The sequence below is a fragment of the Budorcas taxicolor genome, chromosome 18 (genome assembly GCF_023091745.1).
Source record: "Budorcas taxicolor isolate Tak-1 chromosome 18, Takin1.1, whole genome shotgun sequence".
In the NCBI taxonomy this organism is placed as follows: Eukaryota; Metazoa; Chordata; class Mammalia; order Artiodactyla; family Bovidae; genus Budorcas; species Budorcas taxicolor.
The window spans coordinates 66,900,250-66,917,181 of NC_068927.1; the positions used below are offsets into that span (position 1 = coordinate 66,900,250).

General features: G+C 45.4%; 1 protein-coding gene across 1 annotated transcript; it reads right to left on the bottom strand.

Annotated features, from left to right (window-relative positions):
* Positions 1 to 3,188: 3,188 nt before the first annotated feature.
* LOC128064103 (zinc finger protein 547-like) lies at positions 3,189 to 8,624 on the bottom strand. Its single transcript, XM_052656899.1, has 4 exons — positions 8,457 to 8,624; positions 5,787 to 5,913; positions 4,128 to 4,627; positions 3,189 to 3,896 (listed from the first exon to the last, which is right to left on the bottom strand). Exons 1-4 carry the CDS (start codon positions 8,622 to 8,624, stop codon positions 3,189 to 3,191), a joined length of 1,503 nt encoding a protein of 500 aa, XP_052512859.1.
* Between the last annotated feature and the right edge of the window lie 8,308 nt (positions 8,625 to 16,932).

The following is a 16,932-nucleotide window of genomic DNA, read 5'->3' on the forward strand; positions in this document are numbered from 1 at the left end:
CAAATAATTTTCACATTTAGGGCATGAGATCCTGGTGCAGGGGCCCTTCAGATTTTCCTAGGAAGTCTCAGGAAGCAATACAAGCAGGCCAGATTTACACTGAGAGCCGTTGGTTGTCCTCCTGCTATTTCCTTTAGGGCATAAAAAGTTAAATAGTAAAGATAGCTTAAACAATAAGACTGAGGGGAGGAATGGAATAGGAAGTTAGGATTAGCAGATGTAAACTTTTATACATAGAATGGATAAACAACAAGGTCCTACTGTAAAGTACAGGTAACTCTATTTAATACCCTATTATAAACCATACTTGAAAAGGATATTTTTTAAAAAGAATATATATGTATAATTGGTCACTTTGCTGTGTAGCAGTAATTAACCCAACATTGTAAATGAACTATACTTCAATTAAAAAAAAAAAAAGAACTTTATTGCAAGAACCAAGAAGGCTAGCCTGGAGTTTGAGGAGCGGATAAAATGGAGGCTGGAAAAATCTGTCAAGACTATCAGGAGACAATCACTAATGACCCTGAACAAGGGAAACCTCTGAAAACTGCCAGCAAAGCCAGATCCAGTCCTCTGGCAAAGCTAGGTGATGTCCACACTGTAACCAACTAAGGGGGTGGGGCATGAATTCTTACCAAAGGGCTCAAATGGCTGGCGGTACTCCAGATAAAGCAAGTGAAAGTGAAAGTCACTCAGTTGTGTCCAACTCTCTGTGACCCCATGGACTCCAGGCCAGAATACTGGAGTATTTTTGTGTAAAAAAAAAAAAAATTACTAAGTAGACACAGTGAAAAGACAACCCTCAGAGTGGAAGAAAATATTTGCAAACTATTTAATAAGTTAATACACAGAATATATAAGAACTCTAATATCTAAATAACAATAACAATGACCATAATAACATTAAAAAATGGGCAAAGGATCAGAAGAGACATTTTCTCAAAGGACTAATACAAACAGCCAACAAGGAGATGAAAAACTGTTCAACATCATTAAATGCAAATTAAAATCACAATGAAATATCACCTCATGTCCCTTCAGTTCAGTTGAGTCGCTCAGTTGTGTCCGACTCTTTGCGATCCCATGAATCGCAGCATGCCAGGCCTCCCTGTCCATCACCATCTCCCGGAGTTCACTCAAACTCATGTCCATCGAGTCGGTGATGCCATCCAGCCGTCTCATCCTCGGTCGACCCCCTCTCCTCCCGCCTCCAATCCCTCCCAGCATCAGAGTTTTTTCCAATAAGTCAACTATTCCCATGACGTGGCCAAAGTACTGGAGTTTCAGCTTTAGCATCATTCCTTCCAAAGAAATCCCAGGGTTGATCTCTTTCAGAATGGACTGGTTGGATCTCCTTGCAGTCCAAGGGACTCTCAAGAGTCTTCTCCAACACCACAGTTCAAAAGCATCAATTCTTCGGTGCTCAGCCTTCTTCACAGTCCAACTCTCACATCCATACATGATCACGGGAAAACCCATAGCCTTGACTAGAAGGACCTTAGTTGGCAAAGTAATGTCTCTGCTTTTGAATATACTATCTAGGTTGGTCATAACTTTCCTTCCAAGGAGTGTCTTAATTTCATGGCTGCAGTCACCATCTGCAGTGATTCTGGAGCCCAAAAAAATAAAGTCTGACACTGTTTCCACTGTTTCCCCATCTATTTCCCATGAAGTGATGGGACCGGATGCCATGAGCTTCGTTTTTTGAATGTTGAGCTTTAGGCCAACTTTTTCACTCTCCTCTTTCACTTTCATCAAGAGGCTTTTTAGTTCCTCTTCACTTTCTGCCATAAGGGTGGTGTCATCTGCATATCTGAGGTTATTGATATTTCTCCCACCAATCTTGATTCCAGCTTGTGTTTCTTCCAGTCCAGCGTTTCTCATGATGTACTCTGCATAGAAGTTAAATAAGCAGGGTGACAATATACAGCCTTGACGTACTCCTTTTCCTATTTGGAACCAGTGTGTTGTTCCGTGTCCAGTTCTAACTGTTGCTTCCTGACCTGCATACAGATTTCTCAAGAGGCAGGTCAGGTGGTCTGGTATTTCCATCTCTTTCAGAAATTTTCACAGTTTATTGTGATCCACACAGTCAAAGGCTTTGGCATAGTCAATAAAGCAGAAATAGATGTTTTTCTGGAACTCTCTTGCTTTTTCCATGATCCAGCGGATGTTGGCAATTTGATCTCTGGTTCCTCTGCCTTTTCTAAAACCAGCTTGAACGTCAGGGAGTTCACGGTTCACATATTGCTGAAGCCTGGCTTGGAGAATTCTGAGCATTACTTTCCTAGCATGTGAGATGAGTGCAATTGTGCAGTAGTTTGAACATTCTTTGGCATTGCCTTTCTTTGGAATTGGAATGAAAACTGACCTTTTCCAGTCCTGTGGCCACTGCTGAGTTTTCCAAAGTTGCTTGCATATTGAGTGCAGCACTTTCACAGCATCATAGGATAGTGTTATAAAAAATAAAACAAGGAGAAAATAAAAATATTGCTGAGAGTGTAGAGAAATTGGAAACCTCGAGCTGTGTCAATGTAAAACAGTCCAACTACCACGGAAAACAGCCCCTCAGTTCCTCAAAAGAAATAAATATTGAATTACTATATGATCCAAAAACTCTGTCTGGGAATATACCTTAAAAGGATTGAAAGCAGGGCCTCAAAGAAATATTTATGCCATCATATTTATAACAGCATTACATACAACAGCCAAATAGGGAAAGCAACTCAAGTGCCCAATGATGAAAGGAAACAGAAAAAGTACGATGTACAGAAGATGGAGCATTACTCAAAATAGGAATGAAATTCTGACACATGCTAGAACATGGAGGAACCCTAAGAACATTATGCTCAGTTAAATATGCCAGCCACAAAAGAAGAATAACTTGATGACTCTTATATAAGTTACCCAGGGAGAACAATTCATACACGGAAAGCAGAATAGTTGTTGTCAGTCAATAAAAGGGGGGAAGAATTGCTGTCTGATGGGTTTAGTTTTATCAGATGAAAAGACTTTTGAATATTTGTGCACAATGTGAGTGTATTATTACTACTGAACTTACACTTAAATATGGTTGACTGTAAATTCTATGTTACATGTACTTCACAATTAAAAAAATTTTAGACACCTATATAGCAGTCCATCCCAGTGCTAAATCAGACCAGACTTTGCTTTGAAGTCTTCCCCTATTTGCAATACTCTTTAGTGTGAACTTCTTGGTGTCGAAGGAGGTGGGAGTTTTGGCTAAAGCCTCTCCCACAGCTGACACATTCATAAGGCCTTTCCCCAGTGTGAACTCTCCGATGTTTAATGAGGCTGGAGTTGTACCTAAAGACTTTCCCACATTCTCTGCACTCATAAGGATTTTCTCCAGTGTGGACTCTCTGATGAATAATGAGGGTGGAGCTGTCCATAAAGAATTTCCCGCATTTGCTACATTCATAAGATTTTTCTCTGGTGTGGACGTTTTGGTGCCGAATGAGGTGGGAGTTTTGACTGAAGAGTCTACCACATACACTGCACTCATAAGGTCTTTCTCCAGTGTGATTTCTCCGATGCCTGATGTGATTTGAGTTATGCCTAAAGAGTTTCCCACATAAGCTGCACTCATAAGGCCTTTCTCCAATGTGCGCTTTCTGATGCCTCTCAAGTGTGAAGCGGTACCTAAAGAATTTCCCACATTTGCTGCATTCAAAACGCCTTCCCCGAGTGTGAACTCTCTGATGAATAATGAGCCTGGAGCTGTCTACAAAAAATTTCTTGCACACACTGCACTCATATGGTTTTTCTCCAATGTGAACTCCCTGATGTCTTTTGAGCGTGAAGCTGTACCTAAAGAATTTCCCACATTCGCTGCATTTATATGGCTTTTCTCCTGTGTGAACTCTCTGATGAACAGTGAGTGTGAAGCTGTCCTTAACGCACTTCCCACACTGGCTGCACTCATAAGGCACTGACCTAGTGTGAACTCTATGGTGTGCAGCAAAGCCAGACTTTTGTGCAGAGAACCTTCCACATCCAAGTTGCTCAGAGAGTCTTGTCTCAGTATTGGTTTTCTGCTGCTGAGCCAGGTGGAACTTTCTGATGAAGGTCTTCCGGCTTTCACAGCAAAGGTTTTTCTGGTGCTCAACAATTGTGTGTTCTTGGCTAAAGGTCTTCCCACATTCACTGCACTTGTCATCATTCTGTCCACTTTCAGAGGCTGCCCTGCCCTCCATGTCACTGTGTGGTTTCCCTTCCATGTGAGGAGCCTGGTGCTGGAGAATGCTGGATTGGGCTAGGAACTCCTGCCCTCTCACCTGACATGGCCAGGTCTGATCTGTCACGTGAACACTGTCGTTCTTCACACAGAAAGTCTTCCCCTCACCCCATCTAAGGGGTCTCCTTTGACGTGGTTCCTTTGGATGCTGGGAAGGACTCTCCCCACATGCAGACACTTCCTGCTCAGGCTGTGTCCCACTGTGCCCAGCCAGGAACAAAGTGTCTTTCAAGAGTGGGCCACACATCTTACAGGGGTGAGGCTTCTGGATGCATAGGCCTGGCTGTGGAGTCTTGACCTGTGACCATGGAGCCACATCATGCTGCTCTGAAAGGGCCACCTCATCCTGGGTGGTATGCTGACAACCTGGAAGGAGAGATGCCAACAAAGGCAGTCCCATCAGTGTGTCTCAGACCGGCCCAGTGATAAGTCTGTGGGATTGCAGAGGCCTGGGGCTAGAGCCCATGTGAGGAAGGCCTGGGGTGCAGAGTGGAGACTGGGAGGCTCACCTGAGGGCAGAGCCCAGACAACTGACCGGCCAGGGCAGGAGGAAGGGGTATGGTGCAGGGAGGGGAGGAAGGTCTACAGCTCACTTCAACAAGGCCTGACTACTGGTAACTGGAGAGCAATGTGTAGAAGGCTCTGTCTAGACCCCAAATGTCTAAATGCAACATGGCAGTTGGACTACAAGGAGTATTTAAGGACGCGTGCATATGTTCCACCACTTCAAATGGAGCTTATGTTGAGAACACTGCAGAAGGAGCAGTGGAAAGGAATGGATGACAGCCAGGGCCAAACGTGAAGAGTCAAAAAATCAATTGGGAAGAAAAGGAGGATGTGAGGTGTGGACTCTGGCACCACACACTACTGGATATAGGACACATGCCCCGTGTGACAGGACCCCAGCTCTGACGTCTCACCATTTCCTCACCCCCACGTACCAGGGCTATGCGCTCTTGAGCCTCTCCTGACCTTACGGAAATAACGTCCACCCTGTCAGGCACCCAGGGCCCTCCTATTTCTCAGGGTAAGCAACCACCTGGGCCTGAAGAGACCACTCAAAGAGGAAAGACTGGGAGAGGGATGGGGCCCACTGTATGAAATCCCATACTCTGAAATGATCAATACAAGGACAAAGGAGGGTCTAAACATTCCAGTGGTAGACCAGTGAAGTAGAACACTCCCTCTCACCAGACACGAAACTAACTCAAAATGGGTTATAGACTTAAACATAAGTCATGACACCATAAAACTCCTAGAAGAAAACATAGGCAAAATATTCTCTGACATAAATCAGACCAGTATTTTCTTAGGTCAGTCTCCCAATGTGACAGAAATAAAAACAAAAATCAAGAAATGGGACCTATTCAAATTTACAAGCTTTTGCACAACAGAGGAAACCATAAATGAAACGAGAAAACAACCTACAGATAAGAACCAATTGTGGGAAGGTCAGAGGCACCCCTAGAAAGTGACGAAGAGCAAAGCCCAGCCCAGGATGCTGTGGTGGGCAGGGGGGCCTTACCTACGGAGGACAGAAGTGCAATGTTCTGCACCATCACTTGATAGTACAGGAGTCTCTGAGCCTCATCAAGAAGTCCCCACTCCTCCTGGGAGAAATATATGGCCACGTCCTCAAAGACCACAAGGCCCTGTAATAAAATTATAGTTCACCCCGTAAGCAGCTGCGCGTGCAGTATTTCCTTCAATTTTGTATTGGTCTACTCTTCCTCCACCAATTCCAGGGCCAAACTAACCACCAAATGTGTTTATATCTCCCCTGCCATTTGGAGTCTGTGGTCTGACATGTATGAGCACTCAGTCACTCGGTAGTTGTGTCCTACTCTTTGTGACCCCATGGACTGCAGTCTGCCAGGCTCCTCTGCCCTTGGAATTCTCAAGGCAGGAATACTGGAGTGGTTGCCCTGCCCACCTCCAGGGGATTTTCCCACCCCTGGTATTGAACCCGTGTCTCTTGCGTCTCCTGCATTGGCAAGTGGATTCTTTTACACTGAGCCACCTGGGAACCCCTCCGTGGTCTGAACCACCTCCTTATCGAACTCTCACAAACCAAGTCAGTATTTTAGAAGGCCCAAGGGCCTCAGTGTCTCCATCTGTAAAATGGGAATAAGGATGGTTTCAATTCAGAGGGCTGAGACTGATATCAAACATAAGAAGTACACACTATGTGTCAGTGGTACCATCCACACAATCAAGGGTTTTGTGTGCACTTTCAGTGGAAATGAATTGGTACAGTTTTAAAATCTGGGTGTGTATTTTTCCTACTTTTTAAGGTTTTAAGATGTGAGAAGTAAAATTTCACATTGTAAGCAAATACGTAAATGTATATTATCATGCAAACCAATGATTAAGTGTCTGGATAAATTTAACTAATTCAATATGTTCATTTCTAATGGCCTACCTATATGTGTATATTTAGAGGGATATCGGTTCATTAGTGTTTAAATCAGTAACTGTGTCATGTACTCTTAAGTTAATGAGGTGCAGGAAGGCACTGAGCAAGCGAATCAGCTACTAGTCCTTTTGAGCCTGCCTGTAACACAGTAGCCTGGAGGGAGCTGCAGGGAGCCCTGGGCTGGACAGCGCACCACCCCTCTTGCTCTGAGGGCTTGAGAAGATGAGGCAGTGCCCTGGTCTGGGACCGGCTGCTCCAGTAGCTCAGGTGCCCTTTGCCGTGTTCTATAGGGAGTGGTTTTGAGGGCCTGTGTAGCCTTGCAGTGGGGAGAATCTATATCAACTCACCACTCAACCTCCTTCCCAGGTCAGCTCCTGAGTCCACCTGGATGGATCCTTCTACACACAGGCCAGAATCCATCCTATAGCAGGGCTGCTCCCTCCTACACCCATCTGTGCCCTCACCTCTAGTCTCAGGCCCTCACTTGAGCTTCTGACTCACAGGGTATAAATCACACATTCCCAAGCCCCCTTTCCTGGGTTTGAATAAACTGCTAGTACAGGTCCCAGAAATGAAAAGAACACTTTACTTACTAGACTACTGGTTGATTATAAAAGCGCACAGCTCAAGAACAGACAGGTGGAAGAGAGCTTCCACATTCTCTGGAACTTCACCTCAATAGCGCCTCCCTATCTTCCCAACCCGGAAGCTCTCCGAACCCTGGCCTTTTGGGGTTTTTTAATGGCTCCATTATACAGGCATGACTGATTCAATAATTGTCTTTGGGGGCTTCCCTGGTGGGTCAATGGTAATAAATCTGCCTGCCAATGCGGGGAAACGGGGGTTCCATCCCTGACCCGGGAAGATCCCACAGGCCTCAGAGGAACTAAGGCCGTGTGGTACAAGTACTGAGCCTGCACTCTGGAGCCTGGGAACCACAACTACTGAGCCCACGTGTGGCAAGTACTGCACAGACCTAGAGCCCGTGCTCCCCAATATGAGAAGCTACTGCAGTTGAGAAACCTGTGCACGTAACAGTTCCCACGCCCGCCCCCGCCGCAACTAGAGAAAGCCCAGTAGGCAGCAAGGAAGACCCCAAACTGCCAAAAATATATAAAACTATTTTTAAAATAATAATAATAATTGGCTACGGGAGCCAGATTCAACGTCCAGACCCTCTCTTCTCCTTGAACGGGCGTGAGGTGGGACTGAAACAGGCAGCCCTCAAATTCTAAAATTGGTTCTCCTGGTAATCAGCTACCATCTTGAGCTGCTTCCACAAGTCAGCTCTCTCACATTACAAGACACAATCACTCTCCACACTTAGGAAATTCCAAGTGTCCTGGCAGTTGTGAGTCTACAACTGTGGGTCAAGACCAAATACACAAGGGAAATACATTATGATCATGCGAATGGACACATCTATATTGCTTCTAAATCACAATATCACAGGTCCTGTCTTCCTCGTTCCCTTCTCAACCTTCCACGATTCCCATCCGCTTAGGATGTCGTTTCAGGTGAGACAGCTTGTTCCCCTCTGTCCCCGAAAAAAAGCGACCCCAAGTTTTCCCAGTGCTCCGGACTCGTGACCATCTGCAAGCCGTGCACCGTCGCCCCCGAGGGAACTCTCTCCCTTACCCCTGTCCACTGGCTGAAGGGCGACCCCTCACAAGGCTGCCCTCAGTTCTGGACTCCATGGCTGACAGGGCCACTCCGTCCGGATCTGGGACTCGGAAGCTGGAGTCAGGCCGGGTGGGGGCCGGGAGACGGAGAACCCACCTGAGCCGGCGTCATCGCCGCGGCCTCGGTCGCCGGTCGTGGGAAGAGCGAGGACGGACCGAGGGCACTGCCGTCAACGACGGGCTCAGGGGCACTCACAGCCGCCACTGGGCAGCGGGCCCAACGCACCTCCTCTCGCTTTCGCTCCGTCTCTTCGGTGCCCACCATGCGACTGAAAACCCCTGAAAAGTGAGCAGCCGGACAGCAGCTCAAAGACGAAAGGCAAACGCCGGAAGTCCCGCCCCCAGGCGATGCGTGCGAACCTATGGAGGCTCTCTTCAGCTTTTTATGGCTCAGCCAACACCGCCTAGCATTGTGGAGATTTCTGGGTAATGTAGTTTCCGCTGGCGCAACGCCTATCGACTCACAGAGTTGCCTAGAGTCCCTCTGGCGCGCTGGGAAACGGAGTTGCCAGGCTCTTAAGATGTAAAGAAGAGGTGGCACGAATACACAGAGGAACTGTACAAAGGAGATCTTCAGCTCAGTTCAGTTCAGTCGCTCAGTCGTGTCCGACTCTTTGCGACCCCAGGAATCGCAGCACGCCAGGCCTCCCTGTCCATCACCAGCTCCCGGAGATCACTCAGGCTCAAGTCCATCGAGTCCGTGATGCCATCCAGCCATCTCATCCTCGGTCGTCCCCTTCTCCTCCTGACCCCAATCCCTCCCAGCATCAGAGTCTTTTCCAATGAGTCAACTCTTCGCATGAGGTGGCCAAAGTACTGGAGCTTCAGCTTCAGCATCATTCCTTCCAAAGAAATCCCAGGGCTGATCTCCCTCAGAATGGACTGGTTGGATCTCCTTGCAGTCCAAGGGACTCGCAAGAGTCTTCTCCAACACCACAGTTCAAAAGCATCAATTCTTTGGCGCTCAGCTTTCTTCACAGTCCAACTCTCACATCCATACATGACCACTGGAAAAACCGTAGCCTTGACTAGACGGACCTTTGTTGGCAAAGTAATGTCTCTGCTTTTGAATATGTTATTTAGGGTGGTCATAACCTTCCTTCCAAGGAGTAAGCATCTTTTAATTTCATGGCTGCAGTCACCATCTGCAGTGATTTTGGAGCCCCAAAAAATAAAGTCCGACACTGTTTCCCCATCTCTTTGCCATGAAGTGATGGGACCAGATGCAATGATCTTCATTTTCTGAATGTTGAGCTTTAAGTCAAATTTTTGACTCTCCACTTTCACTTTCATCAAGAGGTTTTTATTCCTCTTTACTTTCTGCCATAAGGGTGGTATCATCTGCATATCTGAGGTGATTGATATTTCTCCCGGCAATCTTGATTTCTCCCAGCTTGTGCTTCTTCCAGCCCACCGTTTCTCATGATGTACTCTGCATAGAAGTTACATAAGCAGAGTGACAATATACAGCCTTGATGTACTCCTTTTCCTGTTTGGAACCAGTCTGTTGTTCCATGTCCACTTCTAACAGTTGCTTCCTGACCTGCATATAGGTTTCTCCAGAGGCAGGTCAGGTGGTCTGATATTCCCATCTCTTTCAGAAATTTTCACAGTTTATTGTGATCCACACAGTCAAAAGCTTTGGCATAGTCAATAAAGCAGAAACAGAGGTTTTTCTGGAACTCTCTTGCTTTTTCCATGATCCAGCGGATGTTGGCAATTTGATCTCTGGTTCCTCTGCCTTTTCTAAAACCAGCTTGAACATCTGGAACTTCATGGTTCATGTACTGCTGAATCCTGGCTTGGAGAATTTTGAGCATTACTTTAGTAGCGTGTGAGATGAGTACAATTGTGCGGTAGTTTAAGCATTCTTTGGCATTGCCTTTCTTTGGGACTGGAATGAAAACTGACCTTTTCCAGTCCTGTGGCCACTGCTGAGTTTTCCAAACTTGCTGGCATATTGAGTGCAGCACTTTCACAGCATCATCTTTCAGGATTTGAAATAGCTCAACTGGAGTTCCATCACCTCCGCTAGCTTTGTTCGTAGTGATGCTTTCTAAGGCCCACTTGACTTCACATTCCAGGATGTCTGGCTCTAGGTGAGTGATCACACCATCGTGATTATCTTGGTCGTGAAGATCTTTTTTGTACAGTTCTTCTGTGTATTCTTGCCACCTCTTCTTAATATCTTCTGCTTCTGTTAGGTCCATACCATTTCTGTCCTTTATCGAGCCCATCTTTGCATGAAATGTTCCCTTGGTATCTCTAATTTTCTTGAAGAGATCTCTAGTCTTTCCCATTCTGTTGTTTTCCTCTATTTCTTTGCATTGATTGCTGAAGAAAGCTTTCTTATCTCTTCTTGCTATTCTTTGGAACTCTGCATTCAGATGCTTATATCTTTCCTTTCCTCCTTGGCTTTTCGCCTCTCTTCTTTTCATAGCTATTTGTAAGACCTCCGCAGACAGCCATTTTGCTTTTTTGCATTTCTTTTCCATGAGGATGGTCTTGATCCCTGTCTCCTGTACAATGTCACGAACCTCCGTCCATAGTTCATCAGGCATTCTATCTATCAGATTTAGTCCCTTAAATCTATTTCTCACTTCCACTGTATAATCATAAGGGATTTGTTTTAGGTCATACCTGAATGGTATAGTGGTTTTCCCTACTTTCTTCAATTTAATTCTGAATTTGGCAATAAGGAGTTCATGATCTGAGCCACAGTCAGCTCCCGGTCTTGTTTTTGTTGACTGTATAAAGCTTCTCCATCTTTGGCTGCAAAGAATAGAATCAATCTGTTTTCAGTGTTGACCATCTGGTGATGTCCATGTGTAGAGTCTTCTCTTGGGTTGTTGGAAGAGGGTGTTTGCTATGACCAGTGTGTTCTCTTGGCAAAACTCGATTAGTCTCTGCCCTGGTTCATTCCGCATTCCAAGGCCAAATTTCCCTGTTACTCCAGGTGTTTCTTGACTTCCTACTTTTGCATTCCAGTCCTCTAGAATGAAAAGGACATCTTTTTTGGGTGTTAGTTCTAAAATGTCTTGTAGATTTTCATAGAACCGTTCAACTTCAGCTTCTTCAGCATTACTGATTGGGGCATAGACTTGGATTACTGTGATATTGAATGATTTGCCTTGGAGATGAACAGAGATCATTCTGTCGTTTTTGAGATTGCATCCAAGTACTGCATTTTGGACTCTTTTGTTGACCATGATGGCTACTCCATTTATTCTAAGGGATTCCTGCCCGCAGTAGTAGATATAATGGTCATCTGAGTTAAATTCACCCATTCCAGTCCATTCTAGTTCGCTGATTCCTAGAATGTCGACGTTCACTCTCGCCATCTCCTGTTTGACCCCTTCCAATTTGCCTTGATTCATGGACCTGACATTCCAGGTTCCTATGCAATATTGCTCTTTACAGCATCGGACCTTGTTTCTATCACTGGTCACAACCACAACTGGGTATTGTTTTTGCTTTGGCTCCATCCCTTCATTCTTTCTGGAGTTATTTCTCCACTGATCTCCAGGAGCATATTGGGCACCTAATGACCTGGGGAGTTCCTCTTTCAGTATCCTATCATTTTGCCTTTTCCTACTGTTCATGGGTTTCTCAAGGCAAGAATACTGAAGTGGCTTGCCATCCCCTTCTCCAGTGGACCACATTCTGTCAGACCTCTCCACCATGACCCACCTGTCTTGGGTGGCCCCACAGGCCATGGGTTAGTTTCATTGAGTTAGACAAGGCTGTGGTCCTAGTGCGATTAGATTGACTAGTTTTCTGTGATTATGGTTTCAGTGTGTCTGCCCTCTGATGCCCTCTTGCAACTCTTATCCTTTTACTTGGGTTTCTCTTACCTTGGATGTGGGGTATCTCTTCACGGCTGCTCCAGCAAAGCGCAGACGCTGTTCCTTACGTTGGATGAGGGGTATCTCCTTACTGCCGCCCCTCCTGACCTTGAACGTGGAATAGCTCCTCTAGGCCCTCCTGCGCCCGTGCAGCCACCGCTCCTTGGACGTGGTGTAGCTCCTCCCGGCCGCCGCCCCTGACTTCGGATGTGGAGTAGCTCCTCTCAGCTGGTCCTGCACTGTCTCAGCCTGGCACTCTCGGCTGCCACCCCTGACCTCAGATTATAGGATGTTCATGACCTAGATAACCATAGTGGTGTGATCTCTCACCTAGAGCCAGACATCTTGGAGGGTCAAGTCAAGTGGGGCTTAGGAAGCATCACTAGAAGAAAGCTGGTGGAAGTGATGGAATTCCAGCTGAACTATTTATAATCCTAAGAGGATACTGTTAAAGTGCTGTACTCAATGTGTCAGCAAATATGGAAAACTCAACAGTGGCCACAGGACTGGAAAAGGTCAGTTTTCATTCCAATCACAAAGAAGGGCAGCACCAAAGAATGCTCAGCTATCCCAACTGCACTCATTTCACATGCTAGCAAAGTAATGCTCAAAATTCTCCATGCTAGGCTTCAGCAATACATGAACTGTAAACTTCCAGATGTTCAAGCTGGATTTAGAAAAAGCAGAGGAGCCAGAGATCAAATTGCCAACATCAGTTGGATCATAGAAAAAGCAAGATAGTTGTGGGAAAACATTTATTTCTGATTCATTGACTGCACTAAAGCCTTGATGTGGATCACAACAGACTATGGAAAATTCTTAAAAGATGGGAATACCAGACCACCTGACCTGCCTCCTGAGAAATCTGTATACAGGTCAAGAAGCAACAGTTAGAACCAGACATAGACCAACAGACTGTTTCAAAATGTGGAAAGGAGAACATCAAGGCTGTATATCATCACCCTGTTTATTTAGCTTATATACAGAGTCCATCATGAGAAATGCTAGGCTGGATGAAGCACAAACTGAAATCAAGATTGCCAGAAGAAATATCAATAACCTCAGATATGCAAATGACACCACCCTTATGGCAGAAAGCAAAGAGGAACTAAACAGCCTCTACATGAAGCTGAAATAGGAGATTGAAAAAGCTGGCTTAAAACTCAACATTCAAAAAACAAGGATCATGGCCTCTGGTCCCATCACTTCATGGCAAAGAGATGGGGAAACTGTGGGAACAGTGACAGAGTTTATTTTCTTGGGCTCCAAAATCACTGCAGATGGTGACTGCAGCCATAAAATTAAGACGCTTGCTCCTTGGAAGAAAAGTAATGACCAATCTAGACAGCATATTAAAAAGCAGAGACATTACTTTGCCAACAAAGGTCCATCTAGTCAAGGCTATGGTTTTTCCAGTGGTCATGTATGGATGTGAGAGTTGGAACATAAAGACAGTTGAGCACTGAAGAATCAATGCTTTTGAACTGTGGTGTTGGAGAAGACTCTTGAGAGTCCCTTGGACTGCAAGGAGATCCAACCAGTCCATCCTAAAGGAAATCAGTCCTGAATATTCATTGGAAGAACTGATGCTGAAGCTAAAGCTACAATACTTAGGCCACCTGATGCGAAGAATGGACTCATTGGGAAAGACCCTGATGCTGGGGAACATTGAAGGCAGGAGGAGAATGGGACAGACAATGAGATGGTTGGATGGTATCACCGATTTGATGGACATGAGTTTGAGCAAGCTCCGGGAGTTGGTGATGGACATGGAGGGCTGGCGTGCTGCAGTCCATGGGGCCGCAAAGAGTCTGACATGACTGAATGACTGAACTGAACTCCCAGGTGGCACAAGTGGTAAAGAACCAGTCTGCCAATGTAAGAGAGACGGAAGAGATCTGGGTTTGATCCCTGGGTCGGGAAAATTATTCTCGCCTGGAGAATCCCATGGACAGAGGAGCCTGGTAGTCTAGAGGAGCCTGGTGGCCCCCAATCCGTAGGGTCGCAAAGAGTTGGACACGACTGAAGCAACTTAGCACATACGCACACACTTGGAAAAGCTGCAAAAGGTTGCATGCTAAGTCACCTCAGTCACGTCCAACTCTTTGTGACGCTATGAACTGTAGCGCACCACACTCCTCCGTCCATGGGATTCTCCAGGCAAGAATACTGGGATTGGTTTCCATTCTCTTCTCCAGGGGATCCTGCTGACCCAGGGATCAGGCCCATGTCTTTTATGTCTCCTGCACTGACAGGCAGGTTCTTCACTACTAGCATCTTCTGGTTAGGGCTCTGTTATTTCTGTCACTCCCAGGTGGCGCAGTGGTAAAGAACCCACCTGCCAATGCAGGAGACAGAGGAGACACAAGTTTGATCGCTGGGCTGGGAAGATCCCTTGGAGGAGAAAATGGCAACCCACTTCAGTATTCTTGCCTGGAGAATCCTTTGGACAGAAGAGCATTGTGGGCTATAATCCATGGGGTAGCACAGATTTGAACACAGCTGAGCACACACACATTCCATTCCTGTTATTTCAGACTCTGTGGAACACAGCAAGGTCCCAGCACTACAAACCCCAATGGTTACAACATAACATGACAGTCTGCCTACGCTCTTAGCTATCAGCTATCTTGTTACTTTTCAAATACAGCTACACTGATGTCTTAGAGGCTGTTTAATGCATATAGAGTTCCATTTATGCAAGTTGAAACTAATTCTGGAGATTAGTTGCACAAATATGTGAACTTTTAAACACACTAATCCGTTAAGAATATAAACATTCACTGAACTCAGAAGGCCATCTTCAGGTGTGAACTCGATGTCTAATGAGTGGGAAAGTGAAAAGTGAAAGTCACTCAGTCGTGCCCAGCTCTTTGCGACCCAATGGACTATACAGTCCATGGAATTCTCCAGGCCAGAATACTGGAGTGGGTAGCCTATCCCTTCTCCAGCAGATCTTCTCCACCCAGGAATCGAACCGAGGTCTCCTGCATTGCGTGCAGATTCTTCACCAGCTGAGCCACAAGAGAAGCCCTTGTGGATAGCTCTACCAAAACAACATTCCATGTTCACTGTACTCAGAAGGCCCATTCCAACGTAACTCATAGGAGCTTTTCCAGTGTTAAGAATTGGTTGTGGTTTTTGTTCCGTTGCTAAGTCGTGTCAGACTCTTTGCAACTCCATAAACTGCAGCACATCAGGCTCTATCCTCCACTATCACCTGGAGTTTGCTCAAATTTATGTCCATTGAGTCAGTGATGCTATCCAATCATCTCATCCTCTCGCCCCCTTCTCCTTTTGCCTTCAATCTTTCCCAGTATGAGTCTTTCCCAGTGAGTTAGCTCTTCCCATCAGTTGGCCAAACTATTGGAGTTTCAGCTTCAGCATCAGTCCTTCCAATGAATATTCAGGGTTGATTCCCTTTGTGATTGACTGTTTTGATCTCCTTGCTGTCCAAGGGATTCTCAAGAGTTTTCTCCAGCACCACAGTTCGGAAGCATGAATTCTTTGGTGCTCAGCCTTCTTTATGGTCCAACTCTCACATCCATATATGACTACTTGAAAAACCATAGCTCTGACAATACACACTTTTGTTGGCAAACTGATGTCTCTGCTTTTTAATATGATGCCTAGGTTTGTCATAGTTTTTCTTCCAAGGAGAAAACTGTTTTTTAATTTCATGGCTACAGTCACCATCCTCAGTGATTTTGGAGTCTAAGAAAATAAAACTTGCCACTGCATCCACTTTTTCCCCTTCTATTTGCCATCAAGTGATGGGATCTGATTCCGTGATCATAGTTTTTTGAATGTTGAGTTTTAAGCCAGCTTTTTCACTCTCCCCTTTCACCCTTATCTAGAGGTTTCTTAGTTCCTTTCTGCCATTAAACTGGTACATCTGCATATCTGAGATTGTTGATATTTCTCCCAGCAATCTAGGAGTTTATCACTGTACCTAATTTACCATAACTTCTGAACTCATAATGTCTTTTATTTCTTAAAAAATTTTAGTTGATTTACAATGTTTCAGGTGTACAGCAAAGCGATTCCATATATATATATTTTCATTTTATGTCATTTCAAGATATTTAATATAGTTCACTGTGCCATACAGTAGCACAGACCCTTTCATATGATCTTTACCACTGTGGATTCTGTTTAATGTGGTTATATCTAAAGAATTCCCCACAGAACTCATTCACAGCACTCATTCTGTCTGCAATGTGGATTTTCTGGTGATAAATGAGATGGGACTTTATAATGGAGGTTTTCTGATATTTACTGCACTCAAAAGCCCATTCTCTAGTAAGATTTTTCTTCTATGTTGCCATCACATAGAAGCCTTTTTGTATATTTTATTCCCTTCCGGGGACAACACAAAACCTGAGACCACCTTGCCTTCTCACCTGGCCTCGTTTGAAATGTCTCATTCCAGATTCAGCGAGCCTCAGGGGACTCCCAACTGGGACAAGCCAAAGATCAAGATGGACCACTGGAGGGCTTCCCTCATGGTTCGGTTAGGACCAAACTGGAGCCAGGACAGGCTCTAAGGGGCAGGCTAGGCCTGAGGTTTAGTCTCTAGGAAAGCTGAGGCACTGGGAACTCCTGCAGGCAGTGTAGCTCGACCAATCAGAAAAAAATCCCAGTAGCCCCCCGCCCACGCCAGACCTGAGCCAATCCGGATAGGGATGCAAGGTTTAAAAGTCCCACGTGCGCATACGGTTTAGCCAA

Coding starts and splice junctions, on each gene's coding strand:
- LOC128064103 (XM_052656899.1), bottom strand. CDS start 8,624: ATGGTGGGCACCGAAGAGACGGAGCGAAAGCGAGAGGAGGTGCGTTGG. Junction 5,914..8,456: donor CGGCGATGACGCCGGCTCAG/GTGGGTTCTCCG, acceptor ATTTTATTACAG/GGCCTTGTGGTCTTTGAGGA. Junction 4,628..5,786: donor TGCACTTCTGTCCTCCGTAG/GTAAGGCCCCCC, acceptor CTCTCCTTCCAG/GTTGTCAGCATACCACCCAG.